Source organism: Sceloporus occidentalis, unplaced genomic scaffold (assembly GCF_023333645.1).
Source record: "Sceloporus occidentalis isolate IW3139 unplaced genomic scaffold, rSceOcc1.0.p SCAF_23, whole genome shotgun sequence".
In the NCBI taxonomy this organism is placed as follows: domain Eukaryota; kingdom Metazoa; phylum Chordata; class Lepidosauria; order Squamata; family Phrynosomatidae; genus Sceloporus; species Sceloporus occidentalis.
This window is the reverse complement of record NW_028317003.1, coordinates 3,076,754-3,103,019: the sequence shown is the minus strand read 5'-3', so window position 1 is coordinate 3,103,019 and position 26,266 is coordinate 3,076,754. Positions and strand designations below refer to the sequence as shown.

General features: G+C 38.1%; 1 protein-coding gene across 1 annotated transcript in view; it reads left to right on the top strand.

Moving 5' to 3' along the window:
- LOC149300691 (acyloxyacyl hydrolase-like) overlaps positions 1 to 23,553 on the top strand; it is a 34,151-nt gene extending 10,598 nt beyond the window's left edge. The window contains exons 8-21 of the mRNA XM_089484755.1: positions 408 to 478; positions 2,985 to 3,033; positions 3,270 to 3,318; positions 4,004 to 4,098; positions 6,575 to 6,666; positions 7,158 to 7,240; positions 8,396 to 8,432; positions 8,887 to 8,961; positions 10,978 to 11,150; positions 11,863 to 11,921; positions 12,731 to 12,790; positions 13,805 to 13,901; positions 22,629 to 22,705; positions 23,425 to 23,553. Coding sequence (XP_089340881.1) covers positions 408 to 478; positions 2,985 to 3,033; positions 3,270 to 3,318; positions 4,004 to 4,098; positions 6,575 to 6,666; positions 7,158 to 7,240; positions 8,396 to 8,432; positions 8,887 to 8,961; positions 10,978 to 11,150; positions 11,863 to 11,921; positions 12,731 to 12,790; positions 13,805 to 13,901; positions 22,629 to 22,705; positions 23,425 to 23,553 — 1,146 coding nt within the window. The remainder of the gene's footprint in view (positions 1 to 407; positions 479 to 2,984; positions 3,034 to 3,269; positions 3,319 to 4,003; positions 4,099 to 6,574; positions 6,667 to 7,157; positions 7,241 to 8,395; positions 8,433 to 8,886; positions 8,962 to 10,977; positions 11,151 to 11,862; positions 11,922 to 12,730; positions 12,791 to 13,804; positions 13,902 to 22,628; positions 22,706 to 23,424) is intronic.
- Positions 23,554 to 26,266: the final 2,713 nt, after the last annotated feature.

The window sequence follows — 26,266 nt, the reverse complement described above, 5'->3', positions numbered from 1 at the left end:
GTTTTTAGAAATACATTTTTTTAGGTTGCCTGAATGCCTTTTTTTGCACATAGGCGAGTAATGTTCAGCCTCCCGAAGGAAGAGACGTCCCAAGAAAAGTGGACAGTGACAGTAGATACTAAGAGATCAATACAATTGTTGTCGCTCACCACGCCAACTCTTTAAAGAAATATTTTTTCTTGTTCTGCATTTATTGATGAGATACTATCCAAAGAAAAATCCAGGGGCATACTGAGGATGGTGCATAGGGTGAAGGGGCGCCTAGGGGACAGCGTAGTTTGGGGAGATTGGAGCTCAATCGCAATTGTCTCCTAGTTTAATTAACATATAATATAAATAAAAAAATATTTTCTAGGTCATACCAGGTCATAATGTATAAAAGTAAAGGTGTTAACTGTATCTTGTAGACTTTGAGGGGATATCACTGGAGAGGAAGAGATTGTAATGATATGGACAAGTCCGTTTATCCCGGAAAGAGGTAAATTGTTGCTTTATCTTTAAATTAATTTCTCAAAGTGTAGATGTGTTTAATCTGATCAATAGAATAAACACGTTTTATATATTATTAGACATTATTGGTTTATATAGCATCATCTTTTTCCGCAGTGCTGTACAATAGGTAAACGGGACAAAACAAGTAGTGCATCACATAACAATTTAGACTTACAGAGGACGAGGATATTATTATACTAGCTTAATATTTTGCAAATGGGAGAACTATATAGATAAATCATATTTATATCTTGCCATATGTGCTTGTTCAACAAGGGGGTTGTATGCACATCCAGGAACAAATGTCTCACTAACCATTGATGTTAAACAGACACATGCAATACAGGCATGGTGTTAGGTGATTCATCCACACTCATTGCTAACAGGTGTATGAAATCAAGCACATGGGCATGCTATCTCCATAGACAAACATCAGCAGTAGAATGGGTCATAGTGAAGCGCTCAGTGACTTTAAATGTGTCACTGTCATAGGATGTCACCTCAGTTTACTTTGTGAAGTTTCTGCCTCGTTAGCTCTGTCCCGGCCCACTGTAAATGCTATTATTGTGAAGGGAAAACATCTAAGAGTAAAAGCAGCTCAGTCATGAAGCAGTAGACCACACACACACTCAGAGAGTGTTCACTATCTGGAACAAATTTGGGTTTGGTGGATGCCAGCAGAATGCTATCTACTGAAAGCATAGTAGTGTAAAGTTTGGTGGAGGAGCAATAGTGATATGGGGCTGTTTTTCAGGGCTTGAGCTAGTTATCTTACTTCCAGCAAAGGGTTATGTTATTGGTACAGCATATAAAAGTATTTTAGACACTTATATGCGTCCAACTTTGGGGCATCAGTTTGGGGAAGGCCCATTCCTGTTTCAAAATGACGGCACCCCTGTGCACAAAGCACATGGTTTGACAAGTTTGGAGTGGAGGAACTTCAGTGGCCTGCACAAAGCCCTGACCTTAGCCCCATTGAACATCCCATTGGAATGAATTGGAATGCCAGTTGTGAGCCAGGCCTTCTTGTCCAACATCAGTGTCTGATCTCACAAATGCTCTTTTGGCTGAATGGGCACAAATTCCCACAGACAAAATCTTGTGGAAGCCTTCCCAGAAGAGTGAAAGCTGTGGTAGTCGCAAAGTGGGGTCCAACTACTTATTAATGTCTATGTATTTAGAATGCAATGTCATAAACGTCCCTGCTGGTGTAATGGTCTGGTGTCACAATACTTTTGGTCATATAGCCTATGTTGTGCGTAACTTGAACTATTTATTTATACTTCAGTCAGATTTCTACGCCACCTAACTCACAATTCATATGAAAAATATATGAATGAAAGTACAATAAAATTGCAGGTAAAAAAGCCATGTTAATCTAAAAATAGCTTGTAGGTTTATACCGTGTAGAGAACAAATGGATTTTCCATTTATTAACTCCACGTGCACTGAAATCCCATATTGTGTTCTGCAAAACAGTTTCTCTCTGAACTTGTTTTGTTCTATTCTGCGTGATTAAATAAACAGCATGATTAATTGTTAGGAATTTTAGGGGTTTTTTTTACTTTATATTTGATTGTTACCTGAAGGGTAGTTAACATTTACTCTGTTTCAATCTTTTAGGAATTCTGGGTAAAATGTCATTATTAATTATGGTTAGTTGACTTTTTGAGCCATCCATTGGCATGTTTTGACATTGTATAGGAATGATGACCACAGGACAGATTTGTGTATTCAGATCAAAATGCAAATTGAGTGGACCTTAAATAATGTAACTATCGATAAACATTTATCTTGCAAGCAGAGCTTTCCACATCTTCTGCATCTTTGTTTAAATAAGTCTTTTTTGTGACGCCTGTATCCTGTTTAGTTAAATTTTGACCCTGCTTTTTGTTACAATTTAATAGAAAATATTGCTTAACAAGACTGAAATGTAATTCTTCATCTGTGTAGGTCATTCTACAGCTGCTTGAAGTTATATATTTGTGTTTTTGCATACATTCTTCTATCATTTTCTACCAGTATAGTAATCAGGTGCTATGGATATACTGTAGGTTAATAAGGTATCTGGTCTCTGGAGTCAAATGTAGGCTAAACTAGGCTAAATTATTGCATCACCTGACATCATATGACAAGTTTTCTGTGTGACATATGTTCTGAGTCACCTGCTCTATTTGTGGATGAACTTTGGTTCTCTGTCACCTATTTTTTGGTAGAACTTGCCAGGTTAGTCTACATTCTGTATGCTAGGATCTGTGAAAGTCCCCCTCCTATGTACATACCCTATCTATTATAGTATCAGTGCAATACCAATGTTTTTTGAAACATATGAGTTGCTCCGCACCATTGAAAGGATGGAGATGGCGAACATTTTATTTATTATAATGATAAACAACTAAAACCTATTTTCAACCAAAAACTGCTTTGGGGGCATAATTTTGTGTATACTGTATATCAGTGTTATATTAATGAGTGTTTATGTTTTACTGAAGGCCAAGGGATTGGGATGCACTAGAAGATTCAAACTGCAATGGCATATGGGTAACTATTAGAAAACTCATAGAAACCATAGAATTTGATGACAGATAAGAACTATTAAGGCGATATATAAAGAGCCACACAGCTCAGTTACTTTGTGGCATGTATTTTCCATAAACATATTTCCTTTTTCTTTTCTGTGTGACATAAAAAGAGTAAATAGTAATATTAATAGTAAAAATGTTACACTAGCAACAGAAAGTGCAATTGCTAAATGTTGCTTTCATTATTGCTTTAAGGGTTTTGATCCCGAAGATGGAATTCCTTATGAGAAAAAGTTCTGTGACGGTATTATTTTTATATCGTATTTTTTTAAGATATACATAGTGTTACATTTGCTCTCTCAAAAGTGGTGTTGAAATATTAAGTGTGTCATTTCAGTTTAACAAAATTCGAGTTCAAAGTTCTAAACGTGCAATTATCTCCAATAGAGAGGTCAATTTGACAGGAACACTGGATTGGTTGCTATAGTGATAAGACCACATTTGAAACTTTATAAAAAAAACCCTCACGGTTCTTTAAGAGTTTTCCATGTATTCATTGTCTTTAAATGTGCTTTGTACAATTCTAGTGTATATTGAGTGTGTACTCTGACAAATGTATTTTGGGCTGCTTAATTACTGGGTTGCTACGTTTATACTTGCCCCTAGACTTAATGTTGTCAGCCACCCCACAGTGTTGAGTGGGAATAAGGAACATGTTACCATTCTAAAAGAAGAGACCTTGGAGGAGGCACAGTCTTAATATAAAGTGCAGCATATATGGTATTATACATTATTTATAAAAAGAATAAACATGGTGGAGAAAGCAAAAAATAAATAAATAAAAATAGGTATGATGTCTCCTACAGTGAAGATATGGGCTGAGTAGTCTCAAAAGAAAGCAGAAATGCTTCACGCCATCTCTGTCTCTTGAGCTTCTGAAGTAAGGTATGTGAATAATGTCAATTTTTTTAAATTCTTCCTTTTTTTAGGAACTGATGCAAAAGGTATCATAATAATAGGGGATTCTGCTGCAGCACACTTTCACATACCTATGCAGTGGCTGAGTTCAATAAACATGTCTAAGGTGAGTGGAAGCTCGCTTACATAAATGCTGGCATTCATCAGAACAGTAAATCAAATAGTTGATTGGAAAACATACCCATTTTTGCAAGTTTACCTCTTGTTTTTAGAAACATAGAATTAGGCAGCGAACAAGAACCATTTGGCCCATACAGTCTGCCCATTTTTCCTGATGTACCAGGTATGAAATGCCAAAGTGTCCTCAAAGGACCAGTGATGTACCTGGTACGTCATGCTAAAAAATGTGGGGCACTGCTGCTGCTCTCTGCCCAGACATGTCATGTCTCCATGAGAGTGAAGGTTTAGCAATAACCCCTTTTAATGCCATAATTGCATCATTTTAGAGGTCACTACTCGTTCACAGGGGCACTGCTACTGCAACAGCAAAAAAAAGAGCCCCCACAGGAGCGATCATGTAGGGTCAGCCCCTCGGTTTACCTGCAAACGAGCCCAAGCTATTGTAGGCCGCTTCAGGGACAGGGCTTATCATTTCCTTGGTCTCCCCTTAATATTCTTTGTCTCAGTAACCTTCTCTTTCCTCTTTATTATTATTATAAAGCCTCCTGAATTGTAAGCTTTAAGTACCCTTCACATATACATCATGTGCACACCACCTAAACATACTGAGCATCTATTCAATAAACCTAAAAGAATCCATAAGCACATACTGTAAGCTTGTGAACAGGTCCATTGTTTTTCGTTCTGTCACATTCACTTTGTAATATCCTCAAAGTGATGGCCTTCCTAATTAAAATCTTTTCCTTATAAACATGGGTCATTAGTCCTTTTAGCTTCCCATTAACAATGTTTCTGTTCACATTCCCTTTGTGATTCATTTCACACAACAGACAAGCAGAAGATAAGATGTAATGGAGATATGATGTAAGCCCCTGCAAACCCCAATAGTTGACCAGTGATTTAGATAGACAGCATATGCTAGGCTTACATACCTCTCTCTCTCCTTCTCATGTGCATGCTAGAGTTGCAGAACACACGCGCTCTAAAAATTCAAGATGAATTGCAATGCTACCTTCAAGAGTGCAAGAGTATTTCAAGCTGTAGTGATGCACAGCCTAGAATGAACAACATATCAGCAATAGTGTTCATATGCATTAAAAGGCATGACTACCTTCTGGCAGGAAAAATTATTATTATTTTACTGGAAAGCAGATATCAAGGACAGTGGCATGGCTAAGAATAATGAAATAAAAGCAGTAATCTCCTCTGGTCCATTTGCATTTATTTGAGAAGACTGATGTATTTCTTGTATCGAAAGCTCCATGTGTGCATAGCATTGATATAAAAAAACACCTCCAGTCTTCATAACTCATCTGTAATCCATTGCATTGCTGTATGGGTTGCTTATGTATATCGACCCACCTCTGTAGAATTAATCTTTAGGTAGGAAGCTTGGTCTATATCTGCTTACAAACCCATTTTTAATACTGTAAAGAAATTCTGAAATATACTGATTAGATAGCTCTAATCAGAGAAAACCCATTAGCAATATGTATGGCATTATAGTTATTATTAAAGTGGACATATAAAATATTTACGTTAATTGAGCACTGAATCGCTAAATACTGGTATTGACTCCATCATCAGAAACTAAGCACTACAGGATCTCTCAGGACTGTTAACCAGACAGAGGTAAATGCACATCACAACATATAGAACATTTTCGTTGTTTGGGTTAATGTAACAATCCAAGTTATAATGATAATCTCCAAGAGATCTGTGGTTTCAACTCTCTCACATAATTATTCATCATGAAGAGTCAATGCTTGCAGATTTCTACAGAAGGCTGGTCCTGTGTGAGGACCCTTTGAAGAAATCTCACTGATTTAACAATGCATTATACAGGGCCAGCCAAACTCTTCCTGCAGCAGAGGCTCAACTCTCCTTTTAGTCAACAGGCCCCTGAGCCATTTGTAGTCTCGTAAGTAGTAGGTAAACTAGCTCAACATGTTTAGGAGCACACTGCTTATACATATAGACCTAGCAGTACAAACAAAGTTGGGGAACAGCATTTTCAAGTTATTTAAGTATTCTCTGTTGTTGGTTGAGCTAGTCTCTTGGCTGAGCTTGTCCTTTTTTGTATACATTTCTCTTTTATTAGTAAGCAAGTCATGCAGGAGAGGACTTCACAACCACTTTTGATGTCATAGGGCCAGACCTGATTGAACAGTTAGTGGAAACAAATGATAGAAGACAATAACACAACTAATAAAAAACAATCTATATGTAATTGTGAAAAATGTTTAGTTAGTTTTAGTAAAGGTAAAATATGTAAATACTTTATGTACCATGTTTTGAATACCTTGAGCAATCTGTATCAATGCAAAAGTAGAGCCATAGTAGATCATATAGGTTGATTTGTATTGATTATGAATGATCTCCATGTTATTAATGTTCTTTTATGTGTTTAATGTGTAGTTTCATTATCATTATAATGAAATGATGTTAACTTAATAATTCAGGAAACATTTGCTGATCTACCACTGGCTCTTTCCAATGAACTTGATTGGCCACAGTTCTCTCTGTACACTGGGTTCCAAAACTCCACAATTGGGTAAGAAAAGCAAACTGTTACGCTCATCTGTGTCTGTGAGATTATTATAATATATTGGTTTCACATAAGTGATAAGCAAAGACAGATGACTCAATTGAGGAATAGTAACTTAAAAAGGGGAAATCTGGCCACCTTCACAGGAAAGGCAAGGACCTAGACCAGCAAGGTACCCAAAATCTGTTACATTTCCAAGAGAATGGAATAGACCCTAAATAATACAGTTCTTTGAGACTTAACGGCCCTGATATGCATATCTATAATTCATTTTCAGTGTGTATATATCATATTGGTTTATGGTTATCACATCCAAAATGATTTCTATGACTGAGGTTGGTATTTTGGCAGGAAGTTAAACACCACAGCATCAAGATGTCATTTTATAGCATTCTATCCATAAAGATTTCAGAAAGTATTTTGGTGTATGATTGATTTTTTTTTTTTTTTAATGAAGATTACATCTGTCATAATAATCTGTATTTTATTTAATCTAGCGGCTGGACAAAATCATTATACCTACAGTTAAGAAAATGGAACCGTTGTAACCACAGGGATTACCAGAACATAGCTAGAAATGGTATGATGCTTATTCGTTCCATATGGCAAGGCATAGTTGTAGCAAAAAAGGTTTCAATCAGAGAAGAAGAGCTATGAATTTTCATGTGGTGTGCTGCGTACCACTAGGAAGCATGATCTTATGGACCATAAAATTATATATGCTGTTTTTATTCTTTATCTCTCTGGCTCTCCATGAAATACATTTTTTGCATTCATAAAAATAGAGCTGCCAAATGTTTCAATGTTTCTATAAATATCTGAAATTCCCTGCCTTTTGCATTTAAAATATCCAATTTATTTAGATGTATTGCAGTGCCACTTATTAATTTATTTTCTTGTTTAAAGAGGACAATATAAATATATATACTTTAGTATGGTCTTTAGTTCCAAACAAAAAATTAACGGTTATCAGTATACTTCAGTATATTTTGAGCATCTACTGTATATTAAATCTGTTATTGTACCTGAAATTCCATACATGCTTTTTTTCAATGTCTGATTGGCAGCTTATCCATTTGCTTTTTGTGATGTGATCACTGATACTGCAAGAGTATTCTATCAATTCGACAGAAACCCCTTGAGGTCTCTATTTGTGTTTTACGCCACTGATTATACTCAGCATGTGACCAAGAACACAAAGCTTGCTGTTCACCATTTGATTAGCAGCCAAAGAGGTCACAAAAGCTAATCATAATAATAACAAAAAATACAAATAAATACGTGAAATACAAATAAAATGAAACCATAGCATGTCCTACTTCCAGAAATGTCTAAAATATAAGACTTTTTTTTTTTTTAATTGGTAAATATGACATAAGAAGTAGGGCATTACATAACAATCTGGACTTACCAAACAAGGGTTGAGGAGGGTGATTAACTAATAAATTTATAATCTATAAGAGAATAATAAATTTCAGAAAGTGTTATATATATTTTGCTTTATAACCTGCAAGACATATATATATATATATATATTATTTATTGTTTTATATAGCGCCATCAAATTCTGTAGCGCTGTATGTATATATTTATATACATTTTGTGTTTGCAATTGCACATATCGTTCTTGTTCTTGAGAGACCATATGCAACATGGTAGCATTTGTAAAAAAAAAAAAATTTAAAAATACTTTTTTGGTTATTACTTTTACTCACTTGTTTATTTATTTAACTAGGTGGTTCATCTCACAATGTGTATCAGTATGTGGAAAGGTAATCTATAATAATACATGTGAACTGATAGATTTAAAATAATGAAACATAAAAACAATAAAATATATGGAATTTCACACCCAAAAAAGTATATACATGTCAGATTGGGTCGACAGATGGGAATTAATATTCCTCCAAAATTAATGTACTCCAACCAAAATGGAATGCATGAGGGCAACTTTGGCTTTGGGGCTTCCATTCCCAGATGTCTATCAAAGTAATATCCAAGATAGCACGTCCTTTAAAACCACTGTATGTGTTTTCTGATCACATATTCTTCCCAGATAACTGTATGGTGCAATTCCAGAATTATATTGCAGTGGGTTAGAGTGTTTTTTTGTGATGTGTGGGGTCCAGGGCCTCAATGAGCCATATGGGAGGGATATGCCTGCGTTCATGACATGTACTAATCGTCTGATTAAAATATTTTAATTTGATGTCTGTTGTATTACAGTTTGGCAAGAAACCAGGAACTGGACAAACCTGTAGTTGTGTTCTATGCTATGGTTGGTAATGATGTATGCAACAGGTATGTAGTACAGAAAGATAGAGGTAAATACATGTTTAAATATAAAATCAGTTTTAAGATTCACTTACATCAGTGATAACAGTTACAACATTTTAAGTATTACAAATGACACCAGTAGGATCACACTGGCCACAGCCACTGACAGGTTAGCATACCTACTGTAGAGAGACATGTGGGGAGAAACATTATGCTGAACCCAGTAGTTAAGCTGGAGGAAAATTACACCCATACCCTCATCAAAAACTTTAATGTACATATGTGGAAGGCAGAATAGAACTTAAGTAAGCAGGTTACATGAAGACACCCCTGCATGTGCCAACCCACACTGATAGGGTTTATGTTTCTTATGTAGCTCCCAGTGGAGATTAGTGTCCAATGGTCCAGGAAGGAAAGGTTTCGCCAGCTTTAGAGTAGGAGTGTTACGTTATTTACAGTTATCCCAATCTTTATCTGGATTGGTAGGAGGAAACAGTATTGAAATCTGAAATTGACACAGAATGTCATAAATATATTGATCTATATGTGAGATACTTTGACGATATTCATTTCATACGGACAGGATCCTTGTAGACCATTGAATAAATGGTCATTGTGCATTTAATCAAAATACACACAAGTTTGATCTACTTCCTTGTACCACTGTGTGCAGGACAAGAAATGCAGCCATACCATTTTGTTCTTTCACTTGCATTGCGTGTCACTGCATGTATCTAACCTGTGGTCCAATCACATGGGCTAAATAAGTGATTCTGTCTGGTGTATGGGATTTTGTACATACAGTGTGCATGCGACTTCAGAGAGGCATTTAAAGCCTTCACATTCATACACGACAACACTGTTTGCCTTGTCTTTATAGTATAACTAAGCTTAAGAACCTGCTGTCAAACTTTTTTTTTCTTTTTTCGATTAGTGATTACCATTCACTGTGTAATGGGTATTTGATTTATTCAGGAGAAGCACAGTAAAGAAATATTACACAATTGTTGCTCACTCTGGCCCCCCTCAACCTGTAGCTACCATGCATATATCTTCACTAGGCTTACTTCTCTATGTTATAGCTTCTGGGTTTATTTCCAGATACTACATTACACTTATATTATATTACATAACATATTACAGTTATATTTGTCCTTTCTAGGAACAAAACTGTGTAGAAATTAGGAGCCTCCATTTGTTGCGTTGGCCCTTTACCAACTTTGGCCATTTGTGTAAGGACTCTTCTTAACACATTCCCAGCAGAATCTTTTTTTAAACTTTGCATAGTCACGGAACACAGATTTCCTTTATATATGTCCAATCATAGTAAACCAGAGGAATTTTGCATGGTGGTATGAAGCACCTGATATGTTTCCCCCCCTCTCATTGGCCCCAGTGCTTGAGATATAAAAAGACAAAAAACCCTTAACCTTCTGAATGGAGGAGAAGACCACCTGCCTACTTTGGGTTGACTATCTGCAGGGACTAAAGAAGACTTGCATCCTCAATGGTCATGACATTAGCTTTCTAGACAGTCATTACCAACATGCCTGTCCCATACCCATTCCCTGCCCTACCTTATCTTTTTTCTTTCTTTTTTCTTCTTGTTATTTCTCTGTTGAGCGTCCTTGTATAAATTGAAAGTCATTTAACAAAATCACACAAAAATGTGTATTGTTTAATGACATGAGGTTTTACTGGTATATTTATGGCTTCTTATACAGAGTATTGGGAATAATCCACCTCCTACTGCAAATTACTGTAAGAAAAAAAGAATATATATATATGTAAATATATATGTGTGTGAAATTATGAGCCCAGAGTGATATTTTGTACCAGTAGTAAATTTTTGTAGGAGCCAAACGCCAAACGAAACTGGCTTCTGTAATAAACCTAGCCCTGTGATTTTTAGATAAAAGTACTTTTAACTTCATATATTTTCTTTGAGGTTTCCAAATCATGTTACTGTTTTATAGCAATGGAATAGATAGTTAACCGACAAAGCACAATAAAAATAAAATGACATTTATATTGTTCTAGGAATCAAGACACACTGAAATACATGACTATGCCACAAGAAATGAAATCCAACGTCTTAACAACACTTGAATACCTGGATTCTCGACTGCCGAATGGAAGTCATGTGGTTTTAGTGCAATTAGCAGATGGACGGTTCTTGTGGGATTCCATCCATGACCGTTATCATCCGATTGGTGAGTCAGCTTACAACTACACCCAATGATCGCAACGCAAAGAGTTTGAGTTTCTTGAAAACTCAGTGAATACGGAAATTGTGTATACGGAAGCGTTAATCCTATGGAGAAAAGTGGGTCAGGTTCCTGTGGGGCCCTCTTCAGACACACTTTTTCTACGGACCACCATAAACTAATGATTTTGTGTACCATTCTTGTAGAAAGCAGCTTGTTTTTTATACTATGAATTATATATATATATATGTATTTAATACAGTGTTTTCTTTGTAATAGTCACTAATTCACTCGCACTGTCACTATTCATTCACTCATCCACATACAAACACACATACATACCTACATACATAATTACAAAATATCTGAAAAATATTTGAAAGAGTAATTTCAAACACCTACTTTATCAAACCTCAATACAGCCTTCTTGCACTTGGGCAAAACAATGGGTTACACTTTATCTCTCTGAAGCAAGATCAGAGCAAAATGTTTTACTACAAATTGTACTCCAATCACTATGAATTTTATGTTGTCCTTTGTCTATTTTGTTGAATCTAGGCTATGACCCAAGATGTAATTACATGGGTGCTGCTCAAGTTGGTACCTTCAATTATAATCAAATTTCTACATTTAAAGTCAAAGGGGATGCTTTCATGTTATTTAATGTGTGATCTATAGTTTCCACCTATAGTTTAAACCTATCTCTCCTATTAAACAGGGGAATTAAACAAGAATGTGAAATATAAACACGTGTACAGTTTCCTGAGCTGTCTTAAGGTAAAACTTTATTGTTAAGAGTCTGTGCTAGTTGTGGGGTTATTCACTTAAATTGTAGTTTCTTAGTGAGTTAAAACTCACCAATACAAACCAAGAATTGCACCAAAGTTAAATATGTGAATCCAAGGCGAAATTCACTGGTGTTTGCCAGTCATAATGTAATAGTGATATTAGTCATCTGAAATGTCCAGTTTACCTATTAACGCTAATTTTATTGGATAAACTCCTTTATTGCGTTAAATATGTGAAATTCCAACTACTGCCTTTTTTCATGTTCTTGGCATAGCTGTACAGATACTCATGAATGGCCCACAGCCATATTTGTCATATGCAAAACTAGTAGTAATGTGTAATAATAATTAATAAGCTTTTCCAATTTCCTTCTTAGCTTGTGATGGTGACAGCCCCTGTACACTTGACGTATCCTAAAGCCAAAACACTGCTACTGATCTTGGCATTCCATCCTCACCTTGATATAACTATTTATGAAATTAAACAAATTATGGGGTATGTATAAAGAGCACTTTTGGTGCAGATGTAAAACAGTCACTATAGCAACCAATGCAATGTTAGAACTCACTCCACGTTTTTGCACCAAAATTGCTTTTTATACATACCCTTACAATGGCAAATCTGACTAAGGGCAAAATGTTTAAAAATCCTAAATTTATAAAGAATGAACAAAGTGCATATGCACTTTATCATCAGTACAAATGACAAGGAATGTAAAGCCTGTTTTGTTGAATTAATGTGTTTCCTGTATTTTGTAGATTTCTTCTTTATGCTAAATAATGCTTATTTTTTTCTAGATCAACCCATGTGAAGGATGGATGACCGAGAATGAAACACTTCGCAATTTAACCACTGAGGTAGTTTACAAGTCCTCAAAATTTCCTTTTGATAAATATGGACCAACTGATTTTGGGTTTAACAGAAAATCTACCCTGGCCCTGAAAATTTCTTCCTCATACTCTGTCGATTAAGCCTGTCGATGAAGCTACAACAAGCAATTGCATAAAACCAACTTGGGCGGGGTACTTTTTGTAGTCTAAATACAAGGGTTTTATAGGATGCCATGTTTCCACAAGTCAGTTCATGACATGTATGCCCTGCTAGATCTTGCCATGTCCACTGTAAGTGATATTATTGTGAAGTGGAAGTGTCTAAAAAGCTCAGCCACAAAGCTGAGTGCCTTCCCTCTGTAGCATCGCTCGCTACAGAGTTCCAAACTGCTCCTGGAAGCAACATCACCACAAGCACTGTGCGTCAAGAGCTTCATGAATTGAGTTTCCATGGCCAAACAATTGCACACAAGCCGAAGATCACTATGCACTCTGCCAAACATTGGCTGGAGTGGTGTAAAGCACACCGCCACTGGTCTCTGGAGCTGTGGAACCATGTTCTCTAGGTTGATGAATCATGCTTCGTGTACCTAGGTTTGGCAGATGCAAAAGAGAACCCTCCCTTCCAGAATGAATAGTGCCTACTATAATAATGTTTGAGGGAAGGATAATAGTATGGGTCTGTTTTTCAGGGTTTGTGCTAGCCCCCTTACCTCCAGTGAAGGGTAATCTTAATGCTACAGCATACAAATTCATTTTAGACAATTGTGTGCTACCATCTTTGCGGCACTTTTTTTCCTTTTACTAATGTAAGGAAGGCCCTTTCCTATGTGACTGTGCTCTTTTCTATCAGTTTCAGTTAAACCTCACTTAACACACAATTCTATTCATTTTTTGACTATACAGACACCAGATGTACTTGCACTTGTAATATGGGTCCCCAATGCTAAAACCCAATTTGCAAGATAAAGTAGATAGGATTCGCTATCACACTGTACATCACAAGTGAAGCCATTGCATTTATTTGTATTTCTTTTTCAGAGAGCTGATCAGCTTTCCAGCGTTCTTTCTGAAATAGCATCATCATACAAGTTTAAACACTTTAAAGTAATTTACTTTGATAATCTATACCAGAAAGGTAAGCTGATCATGTTGATGAGTTGATGTTACTATGGTGCCAAAAGCAAATGGATAATTAAGGTAACATTTATTGGGACAATACTGAAATTGTTAAGCTTGTCCATTTTTCCTGTTTATAACACATCAACTTTGAGGACGAGATGTTCAATTGCTGCCTAATATATCCCACCCACTGACAGGTGCCATGATAACAACATTATCAGTGTTATTCACTTCACCTGTCAGTGGTCCTCAGGCCTGAACTGGGACAAAAAATAGGCCCAGGCATTTCAGACTGAGCAGCCCATTTTTATGAAAAAACATATATGTACATACACATACATAATACTTCGTCATTCAACATGGGAAGCCTGAAGCCACAATTTAGTGCGACTAATCCTTGAATTAAATATTATAGAGTAAATAACATAATACCTTTATCTTTTCCACTAAATAATTTCAGGGCCTTGAATGTTTTGTCCCCTGAAGTCACTACAAATTCAGGAGGGCGTTTTATCTCTGAATAAGTAAAAACGAAATAGTTCCTACTGTAAATTAAGGAAACAGATAACCAAACACACACACCAGGACAGGCTTTTCCACACCGACACCCAGACACACACCCCAGGACAGGCTCTGCCACACTGACACCCAAACACACCCACCAGGACAGGCTCTGCCACACAGACACCCAAACACACCCACCAGGACAGGCTCTCCCACACCGACACCCAAACACACACACACCAGGACAGGCTTTGTCACACAGACACCCATACACACACACATACACACCAGGACAGGCTCTGTCACACCAACACCCATAAACAAACACACACCAGGACAGGCTCTGCTACACTGACACCCACACACACACACAACAGGTCAGTCTCTGCCACACTGACACACAAACACCAGAACAGGCTCTGCCACACTGACACCCGCATCCAGAGGGTTTCCAAGGACGGTTTCACTTTGGTATTGATTTATGTGATGGTCGCTGCCCCCAAAACAGCCTGCCTGTAACATCTTTGCCCCCAAAACAGCCTGCCTGTGGCACCTTTGCCACCAAAACAGCCTGCTTGTGGCACCTTTGCCACCAAAACAGCCTGCTTGTGGCACCTTTGCCACCAAAACAGCCTGCCTGTGGCATGTTTGCCACCAGAACAGCCTGCCTGTGGCATCTTTGCTACCAAAACAGCCTGCCTGTGGCATCTTTGCCCCCAAAACAGCTTGTCTGTGGCATCTTTGCCACCAAAACAGCCTGCCTGTGGCATCTTTGCCACCAGAAAAGCCTGCCTGTGGCATCTTTGCCACCAAAACAGCCTGCCTGTGGCATCTATGCCTCCCCTTACACATCCATGCTATCACACACACATATTCATTCACTCGTTCACAAATATTTATCCACTAATTCAGATAATCATTCACCCATTCAGATATTCATTCATACATTGATACTCATTTATTCCCTCATTCAGATTCATTTACATATACTCATTCACAAACATTCTTTCACTCCTTCACAGATACTCATTCATTCACTCACTCGCTCAATCTCACATACTCCTTCATACAGCTTCCCTCACCCCCTTACCTGAACTGATGATGTACGCGCCGCACGCAGACAACCTGTTCTACTGCACAGGGGAAGCAGACGTGCAGCAGGGTCATGTGACGTACATAACGTGACTCCGTTGGATTCCTGCGTCCCCCTGGCGGTAGAAGAGACACTGCTCGCGCGTGTCTGCCAGGTAAGTAGTGGGCCTGCTACTAGAGTGGTGGGCCCAGTCGCAGTTGCTGCGGGTTTAAGGGGCAGGTGCCCCTTTTGTCCTGCGTTAAGAATGGCCGCATAGGCCCAGTCAGTCCGGTCCTGACTGGGCCTATTTTAAGGTAGGGGCCTGGAGCTGCAGCTCCATCAGCCCCTACGTCAATCCGGCCCTGCCGCCGCCCGGCCCACCGGGCAAATGCCCTGTGTGCCCGATGGCCAGTCCGGGCCTGGTGGTCATAATGTTATGGCTGATTAGTGTATATATGTGTGTATATATTCTGTTGCCTCGGGGTCCCTACTGGCCTTGATCCACATTTGCTATAAGCTATGTCTGTGACAGTTTACTAAACAAAGCCTAGATACCAGTTGTTCCCCCAAGGGTACTTTTCACACATTAACCCCCGTCATCCTGTGCATGGTGAGGTAGAAAAAAATGAGTGAAATATTTGCCTCCTAAGGGTATTTTAGATATTTGTAGCCCTCCATCCCACTGAGCAGGGAATGAGGGGTATAGTTTGGCAACAGCAGAGGATCTCCGCAGCTGACCCATGATCCCACTGCCCACAATGGTGGAGCAGCTAACCATGACAGCAGGACAGTGCTCAAAAATCATGAATGTCTAGCTAAATCCTGGGCTGTTGAAGAATGGTTTAAAACTATGACCTCTTTTGCTAACATATCCATTCTTTTGATATACACTTTCACATTGTACTTTGAGCATCGGAGAAGGGCTGGAAGTACTTTGTACATCTTTCCAGCCCTTAAAAGATTAACATCTTATCATCTTGATGTTACAAATAAGATTTAAAGCCACCACTTGTATTTGAGCATTTATTATTTTAATAAAATGCTCAGCTTTTATATCTGAGACAAGCATGAAATATTACATTATTATGCCTCTAGGATATAACTTACCAGGGCGCTGATTTACAAATATCATTTCAGCCAAGAGGTGTCATCATATTTCATTCCACCTACACCATGTCTTCTCTCCATAAGACAAACAAGTCAGCTTTGTCTATTTTGTGTTTTCTTTTAGCCGTAAGGTTTATTATAATTTGCATCAAATATCACGGTTGTATAAGCAATACAATCTGCCATCAGTAGAAACAGAGTACATTAAAAGAAGCAAACATCAAATGACATTTTTCTGGAAAAAAAACTTATACCCCCAAAACAACAACTCATTACAATTTCCCCTTGTAACAGAATGTATTCTGACTGAATTAATGACTTGTAACTGGAAATTAAATATTTCATAGCACAGGTCACCCTGTCATCGTACATCATTTTCAAATGCAGTGCACACTTACATTTCCGTTCTTGTATATGCACTGAGCATAAATAGTTTGAATATTAACCTTCACCTCACAACTAGATCATATGTTCCTAATGTGTGTGCATTTAAGTTGTAAGTGTTTAAAGTAAATGGATAAAATTAATTTAGGTCTACAGGATTTATTTATAATGTCTTATACTGGGCCCAAACTGGCCATCTGACACACCCGTCTGCCGGTGGACGGTAGGGCCACTTGCCTACCGATACTACTACTCCAGAAGCAGATCGGACCCTATAGTGTGTGACTGTGCGCATATAAAAAAAAAACCCACAATGTGTGGCCTCACGTATGCAGCCATCGACAGCCATGGATTGTTGTCAAGCTTGCACACCTGCATGCCATTTTTATTGTGGTCCTTGGTCATTTACTAATGTCCTTTTCCAGAGACAACACAAGAGGAAGAGAACTGAACTCAGTCCTACATTGTATAATTCACCCTGAATGTAGCTTAGTAAAATGGCTGCAGAACCCACAAAAGTCCGACATTGTCACAGGCTGGGTCTATACAGAAGACTGTAATGACCCAGAGCGCCCAAAGATTGTGTTCAGGAGTTATTGCGCAGTTGGACAGGGCCTGGAGTAGGGCAACTGCACTCTCCCGGGTAGGCATCTAGGGTTGTGCAGCCACATACCAGTGCCCTGATATAGCAGTGGATGTTTTCCAGAACAAAGCAGAACTTGGTGATACCCTGCAGGCACCCTGGAGCAGGCATGATACATAATGGAACATAGAAATGGGCAGGTGCTGCTGGCTGGGAGTAGGGAAGCTAAGCAGAGTAACAGCAGAAACGTAGAAAGCAAGGGGGACAGAGTGAGCAAGGGACAGGGAGACCGAGCAAGAAACATAGCCAGACAAGACATACATGATACAGGACACAACAAAGAACACAAGGGATGGAGTAAGGAGCCAGAATCCTCGGACACTTCTCCTTTAAGCAAGGATAGGACTACGTGATAACAATTGGAGATTCTGTCACATCAATTGGCCATAGTATGCTTAGCCACCACTATGCCAAAGTACTCCAATGTTCGGTGGGTAAACCCTGCCTACTAAATAACTAAAGCTGAAACTGAACATTGGATCTATACACAGAACAGAGGAGGACATACCTTTAGACTGCAGACTGAGACAAACATAACAAATGGGTGGGGCAGATCTTATAAAGGAAACAGAGCTGAAGCAAAGAGCAGAACTGGAATCAAGGAATCAGAACCACAGAACAGAGCATAAGGAAATACAGAAATGGATCACAACAAAGGGGAAACTCCAGCGAGAAGGGGGGGGACTCTAGCGAGACGGGGGGAACAAGACAGAAGCAGCTCTGCAGCCTGAATGGAGTCTGACAGACATATACCTGATATAGGCTCTGTACCTCCTTATGTGTATAGTTTTAATTCCCTACCACATATTGGGTGGGGGAAGCAGAGGGTCACTCATCTTTATTTATTTCAACCTTTAAACATTTTGGGTGTCAAAAACATGATAGTTTTCAGTCAACTCTTGTGAACTTACCCACAATTTACATATTTATTTTGCAAATATTTTGAATACACCCCCGTGTAACCCATGGGTAAGCTAATATATGTTTTGCGGGAAATGTATAGACTAACTACCTGTCTGCTGCCTTATTCTTTATGAAGTGAATCTAATCATAAGAATTAACTTTGATGGTACAGAGCAGAATTATGCCATAATCATATGACATTCCCATACAATTCTAATCCCTCCACATAACATCGTGATGACACAAGCTCTGAGTTCAGTTCTAAACTGGCAATTAGGCTTGTCATTCTTTTAATAATAGTAATAATAGGCATAATTAATCTGTTCCAATTACCAGAACCATAATATCATCCAATGAAAGGAATTTGGCCATCTTCTGTTATTCAGAGGCTGGTGAAATATATAGATGTGAGCAGTGGTGTGGTGGTGGCAGCTCCTCATAACAAGGTGCCAATCACGCTGTTTGGTGATCAGGCTCCATATAGCCGCTGATTTCCTAACCGGCCTATTAACACCATGGATAAATGTACTGTGTTGCCATAGCCCTTCATAGTTCATTTCCACCCAGTAACGCTCATTCTTAAAAGATAGAGCCCTGGGATATTGGGATATGACATCATCATATCCAGGTGCTCAGCAGTAAGGACGACAGGGCGGAAGGGGGCAACTGGTAGTTCTGACCTTGCTTTAGGCCTAGGGCAAAAAAAAAAACCAAACACGATGCTGATGGTCAGCAACCCAATTTACACAATGTATACATAGGTCCTCAGCGGTTTGACCTTAACTGTACAGATAAGATCACCTGATCTTCTGTATAACTGAATGCACTTACATAGTGCCTCCATGAAAGGGACACTACAGCCATCATATGCACTTTAATCCATGCAAGAGCTAAGTGTCCCCTTTAAATTTCATTGTTCTCTTCTGTGAAAATGCTTGAGAGATTCTGCAGAATCCTCCATATGCAATTGCCTCTTTCCTCCTCCAGCTCCTAGACTTGCCTGTGCTGCACATTAATAGCCAGCGGTTATATTTTTGGTCAATGGAGATCTGTGCTTCCAGTTCTGAAAAGTCTTGCTGGTATAGGACTTAATATTTGTGTGCATTGAGGTGAGACAGATTCGCAGTTTAGGAATTTTTTTCTACTCTTTCATGTCAACTTTCATAAATAACCAAGTTTCTCCGTTTCACAACCTAATGTCTAAAATAGATCAAATCTTGGTCCTGATTCCAGGTGCCATGGACGTACTTAAGGTGTCAGTTCAGATATCCCTTAAAATATAATTATTTCAATGTATGTAAATCGTATGGTTTGCACCAGGCTACATCTCTACAGTTTTCCATCATGCAGTTTACTGTCCACAACTTGGACTTGACTGATCCCAATATCTTCAACTATATCTTCATCTGAAATAAGTCCTTTGCATAGTACTGTGTTGGCATTATGCTTAATGTCAGTAATACTATTTTCCTCATAATAAGTCGTTTCCATCCATACCTTTTGTAAAAAGAATTGATGTCAAGCTTTTCCTATTGCATTTTATGCTGTTTCGATGTTATTGTCCTCATTTCACTTTGATCATCGGTAGCACTGTAGGGAATAACATATGCATCCAGCTGTGTCCCTTTCATTATTCAGACATACGCCTGTCATACTGAATAACAGTTCTAAATAATACTGAATAAACACCGGTTTTACCGATACAAAAACAGAAAGGTTTGAAATACTCTCTCTAGGGCAAACATCCATAATGGTTATTTTACGGTGACTGCACAAAGCAAAATATACTTAACCCATTAAGGGTGTATTGTGGATGGGACAAGCTTTGTCTCTGATCTAAAGGGCTCATGTACGATAGAATCATGTTTCGATTTTTTTTCATAAAATTAGCTGTACACTAAAACTAGAGGATAGTCTGTCTTAGTTTAGAGCACTGGAAGCTGCAGGAATCAGTTTAATAATTTTGGTTACTGGAGACTTGGGCAATCCTCACAAGTTCCTCAAGCACTATATATCACTGTTCCTCTCCTCTTTTAACAATCCAGTACCCATCATCAGCATTCCTCTCCATCAATCGTATTCATCCACAAGTGCTGCAGGTCTTTATGGAGTGCTTAGGCCCAGAATTGTGCCTTGAAGACAATCCTGGATTTAACCCCACCTAAACTATTGCATTCCTCCCAACATTTCAAAATGTGAAAGAGGGACACTTTTTTTTTTTAATCGCTTTCGCGCAACTCACCAATACAAGCAATTGCACTTTACAATGTCGCTCTTGCGTCGCCACTTAAAACACGCTTCATTTTTGTCAGCACAGTCATGCATATTAAAAATAACCAACACTTTGAATTGAATTCCCATGAGGCTCAGCCACACATACTACTTCCATGATGCTGACTGAGCATCATGGGAAGTGCAGTCAACAGTAAAGCTGCAGATGCTAGCTGTGAACTACAAGTCTCATGATTCTCAGCCAGCCAGGTGTCCACCATAATGCTGGCTAAGCATCATTGGAAGAGTAGTCCACAGCAGCAGAGATTTTGTTTCCATTTAAAAAAGGCTAGGATCCTCACACACTGCCTTTTTACACACACACACCTGCCCATAAACACACATATACACATACACTGCCCTTACACATGACTGCCCATACACACTGACTTTACGCACACCTGCCCATGAACACACACATACACTGCCTTTGCACACACCTGCCCATAAACACACATATACACATACACTGCCTTTACACAAACCTGCCCTTACACACACAAATACGCATACACTGTTCTTACACACACACACCTGTATTTACACACAGATATACACATACTGCCCTTACACACCAGCTTACAAATACCTACACTGCTCTTACACACAACTGCCCATACACACACAAGCTTACAAACACACACACATATATACACATACACTGCCCTTACAACCCTTTCTCCCCATCTGCGCATAGTGATTAGGGTGTACTAAAGTAGAGGTCTAAAGTGACAGACCTCGCGCTCCCAAATGTTGAGCCAGTTAGAGGGGGATTGTGATCTCCCAACCATTCTTGATGGGAGGTTGTTCCATTTATCTACCACCTGCTCAGTAAGGTAAAACTTACATTGCAGCTAAACCACTGACCCTCCAGATTTAGACTATAGCCTCTTGTTCCGAAATAACTTTCCCTTATGTACTTTGTTCAGTCCCTTTAAGTATTTAAATGTTTCTATTACATGTTATTTTCTAATTTCTACCTGCAGCACCTTCCTCTGTGAAAACATAAGAATTTATTTGGCTGTCATCTAGTTCTTTATCCTCATATAACTCCCTTTATTTATCTTTAATTATTCTGTTGACTTTTCCTCTGTTTTACATATATGTATAGCTAAAAAAGCAATCACGCTATTTCACCAATGACTGGTATGGCATCAGAACCAACAGCTATCAGGATTGCTTCTCCTTGAAATAAGACAATATGTAGAATTTCACAACCACTTACTTCTGAAGAAGCCAGTATTGGCGAAACATGTCGTGTTTATACGTTTGTTTTATGTAATGTTTGTTTTACGTTTTCTCCAACACACAACTGTACATTATTTCTTCTAAGCATCAAGTAACTGCTCTCTGGAGTTAATAGCAGCTACAGTCTTTTTCCGATTCTCTGGTTTCTTTTTCTTCTTTTCCCTTTATACTGGCGCATACTTATACAGAATTCCTCACCTTTTTTTGTTAACCTTGCAATTTTCTTCTCTGTGTGTGCTTTGGCGCATTTCCTAATGTGTTTTTCCTTTTTAAGCTTAGGTTTATATTTGCTCTCATCTTCCTCATTTTGAGTCTGTTTATAGTCCCTAAACACAAGCTTCAATAGTTGTGCCACATCTGCAGAGTCCCACAGTAGTTTCATTTTTCTTTTATTCTTACTAACGAGTTGAATGCTGCTTCTTTCAGCAAAACATCTCTTAAATATTTCCATTTAACGATGTCCAGACTATCAAAGATTCATAGCTAAATGAGCTACTCATAGATGAAACTTAAGCGGCAAACTTACTCGGGCCCAATGGGGAAACATTTTTTCAGTATTTTGTTGTTTACCACTACTTTATGATTGTTAATGAATGCCATTTGTTTCATAGTGACTGTGGAATGGAGCAAATTAGGAAGGGAACCATGGGAGCTGATAGAACCAGTAGATGGATTCCATCCAAGTCAGGTACTATAACTTGATATTTATTTGTCTGTCTTGCATTCCCGATTACCCTTCCTCTCTACCTATGATTGATTTTGAGTTGTAAAAAGGGAATTGTTGGTGTTTTACATATCACAAACACAGATGGCTGTCCACATTATGAAAATTAAATTCTGCCTATATCATTCAACTCAATAGAGCACATTTTCCCATAATGTATCAATCAAAAATTAACATGGTTCTTATAACCACCATTAACTAAATGGAAATCAGCTACTTCGGTATGCATCTAAATTTAAGTGGTTTGGCTTATAAGTGGGAATTTATGCATTCATGCCAATTACTGAATCTCATTAATTCCCTTAATCCTAAATGGTAGGTGTCTATGTGCCAGACAAGTACAATCTAACCTAAAAAATCACTTTTTGCCAAGTATTTTTCTCCTAACCCCAAGTTCTCCTGCAGTGCCTTTTAACGTTGAGGACTATGGCTTTTTTTTTTTTACCATTTTGGAATCCCAGGTTTATTTCATATTGACAGGGGTATGAGTCTTAATATTTAATTTTATATTTATTATACTGAAAACAGCATGATAAAAGTTCAGCAACTAAAATGAATATTAAGAAACATACCCCAAAAACCTGATATTACAAAATCATAGTCACTTGCCAGTCACTTCTCATAACAGTACATATGAATTCATGACATGAAGTTATAAAACACTCGTATCATTGCATTTATAGATTGCATCTGCAGTCGGAGCGGAAATCATCTGGAAGGAAGCTTTACTAAAGTGGCCGGAACTTTTTGGAAAGGAGAATGCACACAATAAAGAAATTATCGCAAAATTTGCAGATCAAGGAGGACATTGAGTTGAAACGAATGTGCAGAAGATTTAATGACATCCGTGCGCAACTTGCAGCTTGCTCATAGGCAATCAATCCCCATGAAATCTCTCTGGTTTTGCCTTGAAGGCTGTATTGATGGTAGCCAATTACCAGCTCTCTGGGGAATTGTGTAATCTCTGGCTGGAAGGGGTTGCACTTTGTTCGGACCACCTATGCCTTGCCTATCGCTCCACAATTTTCCCACTTATTGCATGCTAGCTCAATGTCTACCCCCACCAAAATGACATTATGGTTTCTTTTAATGTTTACTTCTACAATACTAAGGCTTGGTCAATTGAGGTCTTTTCAACACAAACATGACTTGAAAGTACATTATGGTTTTATTCCACTGAACATTGTCCTCAAGGTCTGGCATCCTAAGTAAATTGACCATGGACTTAACCATGTCCTGGGAAAAAAAGTTCCATGTCAGATTCTATGTAAACAACATTAGGTCATCAGAGCATACGAGGCCAAATATGATTTAAATTGAGAAATGAATAAATGGTACATTTTGCAATAGTGCTAGGAAATGTTTTTCTAGCACAACCATAACTTAAATAGAAAATAGACATATGTTTATTAAAGTTGACACTTTCTCAAAAGTCTGAAATAAAATATTAAAGAGAAGGTTTTAAGAAAAATAAAGATCAGCCTATGATTCTACTTATAGAAAACCTAAGTATTATTATCTGTTACTGGTCAATAAAAAGGAACGCTGTTGCAAAGTGGTTTTACCACTATAGCAATCAACGGAATAATTCCGCTGACCGGATGTTTCCTTTGGTTGCCATGGGGATAAGGCCACTTTCCAAACCTTGCACCAGAATATTTCATACATAACCCTCAACATTTTTTTTTATTAACCCAGTGCTGAAGTTGTGTGCACAATACTTTTGCCAACTATGTTAAATAACTAGACTTGCACATTTGCTTTCAGACCATCGCGCTTTCGTGCCAAATGTTATCGTTTCGTCCGAATAATGAACGAATGCAACATAGAAAAAAAGCAACAAATGTGCGCAATACAAGAATCTTTGTTCATTCATCATGGCCGCCATTTTAACTACACTAAGAGAAGAATGTTGCCATTTGTCTGCACTAAGAGGAGGGATATTGAGTGAGAAAGAAGACTATATAAGAGCAAAGCAGGCAGGGGATCCGTTTATTTCACTGTGACCGCTTTATGCTCCATCTGAGCATTTTACAGAGTGAGATTCTTCTTTGTGAGCCTCAGCCTGCCGTTTCTTAGTGTCTAAGACTCTCTTAAGTTTTTATTTAATTAAGATCATTAATTTAATCAAGATCATTTAGCCAGTTCACTACTACCCTTGACCCTGTTTCTTCCAAATTCCCTATTGAATATCTTGTATGTTTATTTCTTGTTTCCATGGCAACCGGACAAACAAAGCCTACATCGTTGTAATGTCTACAATTAGAGCGCCATTTGGAGTATTACGCAATTTATCAAAGTGCAACAGACTGGTAACTATTAACCAATCTAATCCTCATCTGATTGATGCATGCATACTTTAACGTCTATTGGGGTTAGCAAATTAGACCTGAGCCTCATATCTTCTTTCTCTGGTTGTCCATGACTGCCTAAGCAATAAGCATATTTAAGTACACTTTCTGCACACAGGGGGCATCAGCAGAGCGACCAAGGGGTTTAAATGCCAAGACTGCACGCAATAATCTGCAAAATGGGCTCCAATATCAATTTTTCATAATGGTGCTGGAGGGGTTACCAGATAGCTTTGAATAATACACTAAAAACTTAAAGGGTTAACAGTTTTTCTTTATAATGTGTCCCATTGTCCACGTTAGACATCTGGGAACCAAAATGAACCACTGGGATTTTTAAGACAAATTGCTTAGTTCCATGAGAATTTACCGTATGCTATTCATTCGTTTACACTGCATGGGTAAGGCTTATCAATAATTGTGTGTTACTATGTTTAGAGATGTCTTATACACATGTAATATTAAATTACCTGCATTATATTTTTTCCTGCAACTTTAGTTCTAAATGAAGCATTCTCATCATATTACTGTATTGCAAGCATAAGTTTGCAGAATTAAGACATGGTTACTACTTTTCTTTCGGCACTACATTGGTAATTCTAGAGGGAGGAGCATTAATAGACGCAAAGTGTTTTAGCGACCCCTGCTGGTTTGTTGCCTAAATCACTATCCATGAGGATAGCTTTAGAATTTATAAAAGTGATGTGGGTGTCAAAAATAAATAAATAAAAGGAACACAAGAAGGCCAGGACTGGCTACCTGGCACATGCCTGATTAGACCCCATATGTACCAGATTTGCTACAGCCATGGCAGATTGGGTGCTGCGGAGGCTATAAACATGCAACATGGCGGCATAGTCAAGTGTAAACATTAGCTTTCCTATCTAATTGTGGAACATCCTTTTAGCTTGCTAATTGATTTTAAATTTATTTTATAGCTATTAATTACCATAGCTTGGATACACGTGTATTCAGAACTTTGTAAATCACATGGATGAGAGCACATTATAGATCGGTTTAAATATTTTATTCCAACATAAGCACTTAGAAGTACTCCCATAAACATTTTTACAGTGTAAACAAGACACAGAAGACAAATGGACAGAAAAGTGAACAGAAAACAGACAAATATTTATAGTGTGAAAAGAACTGTTAGTGTCGAGTGATAACAAGC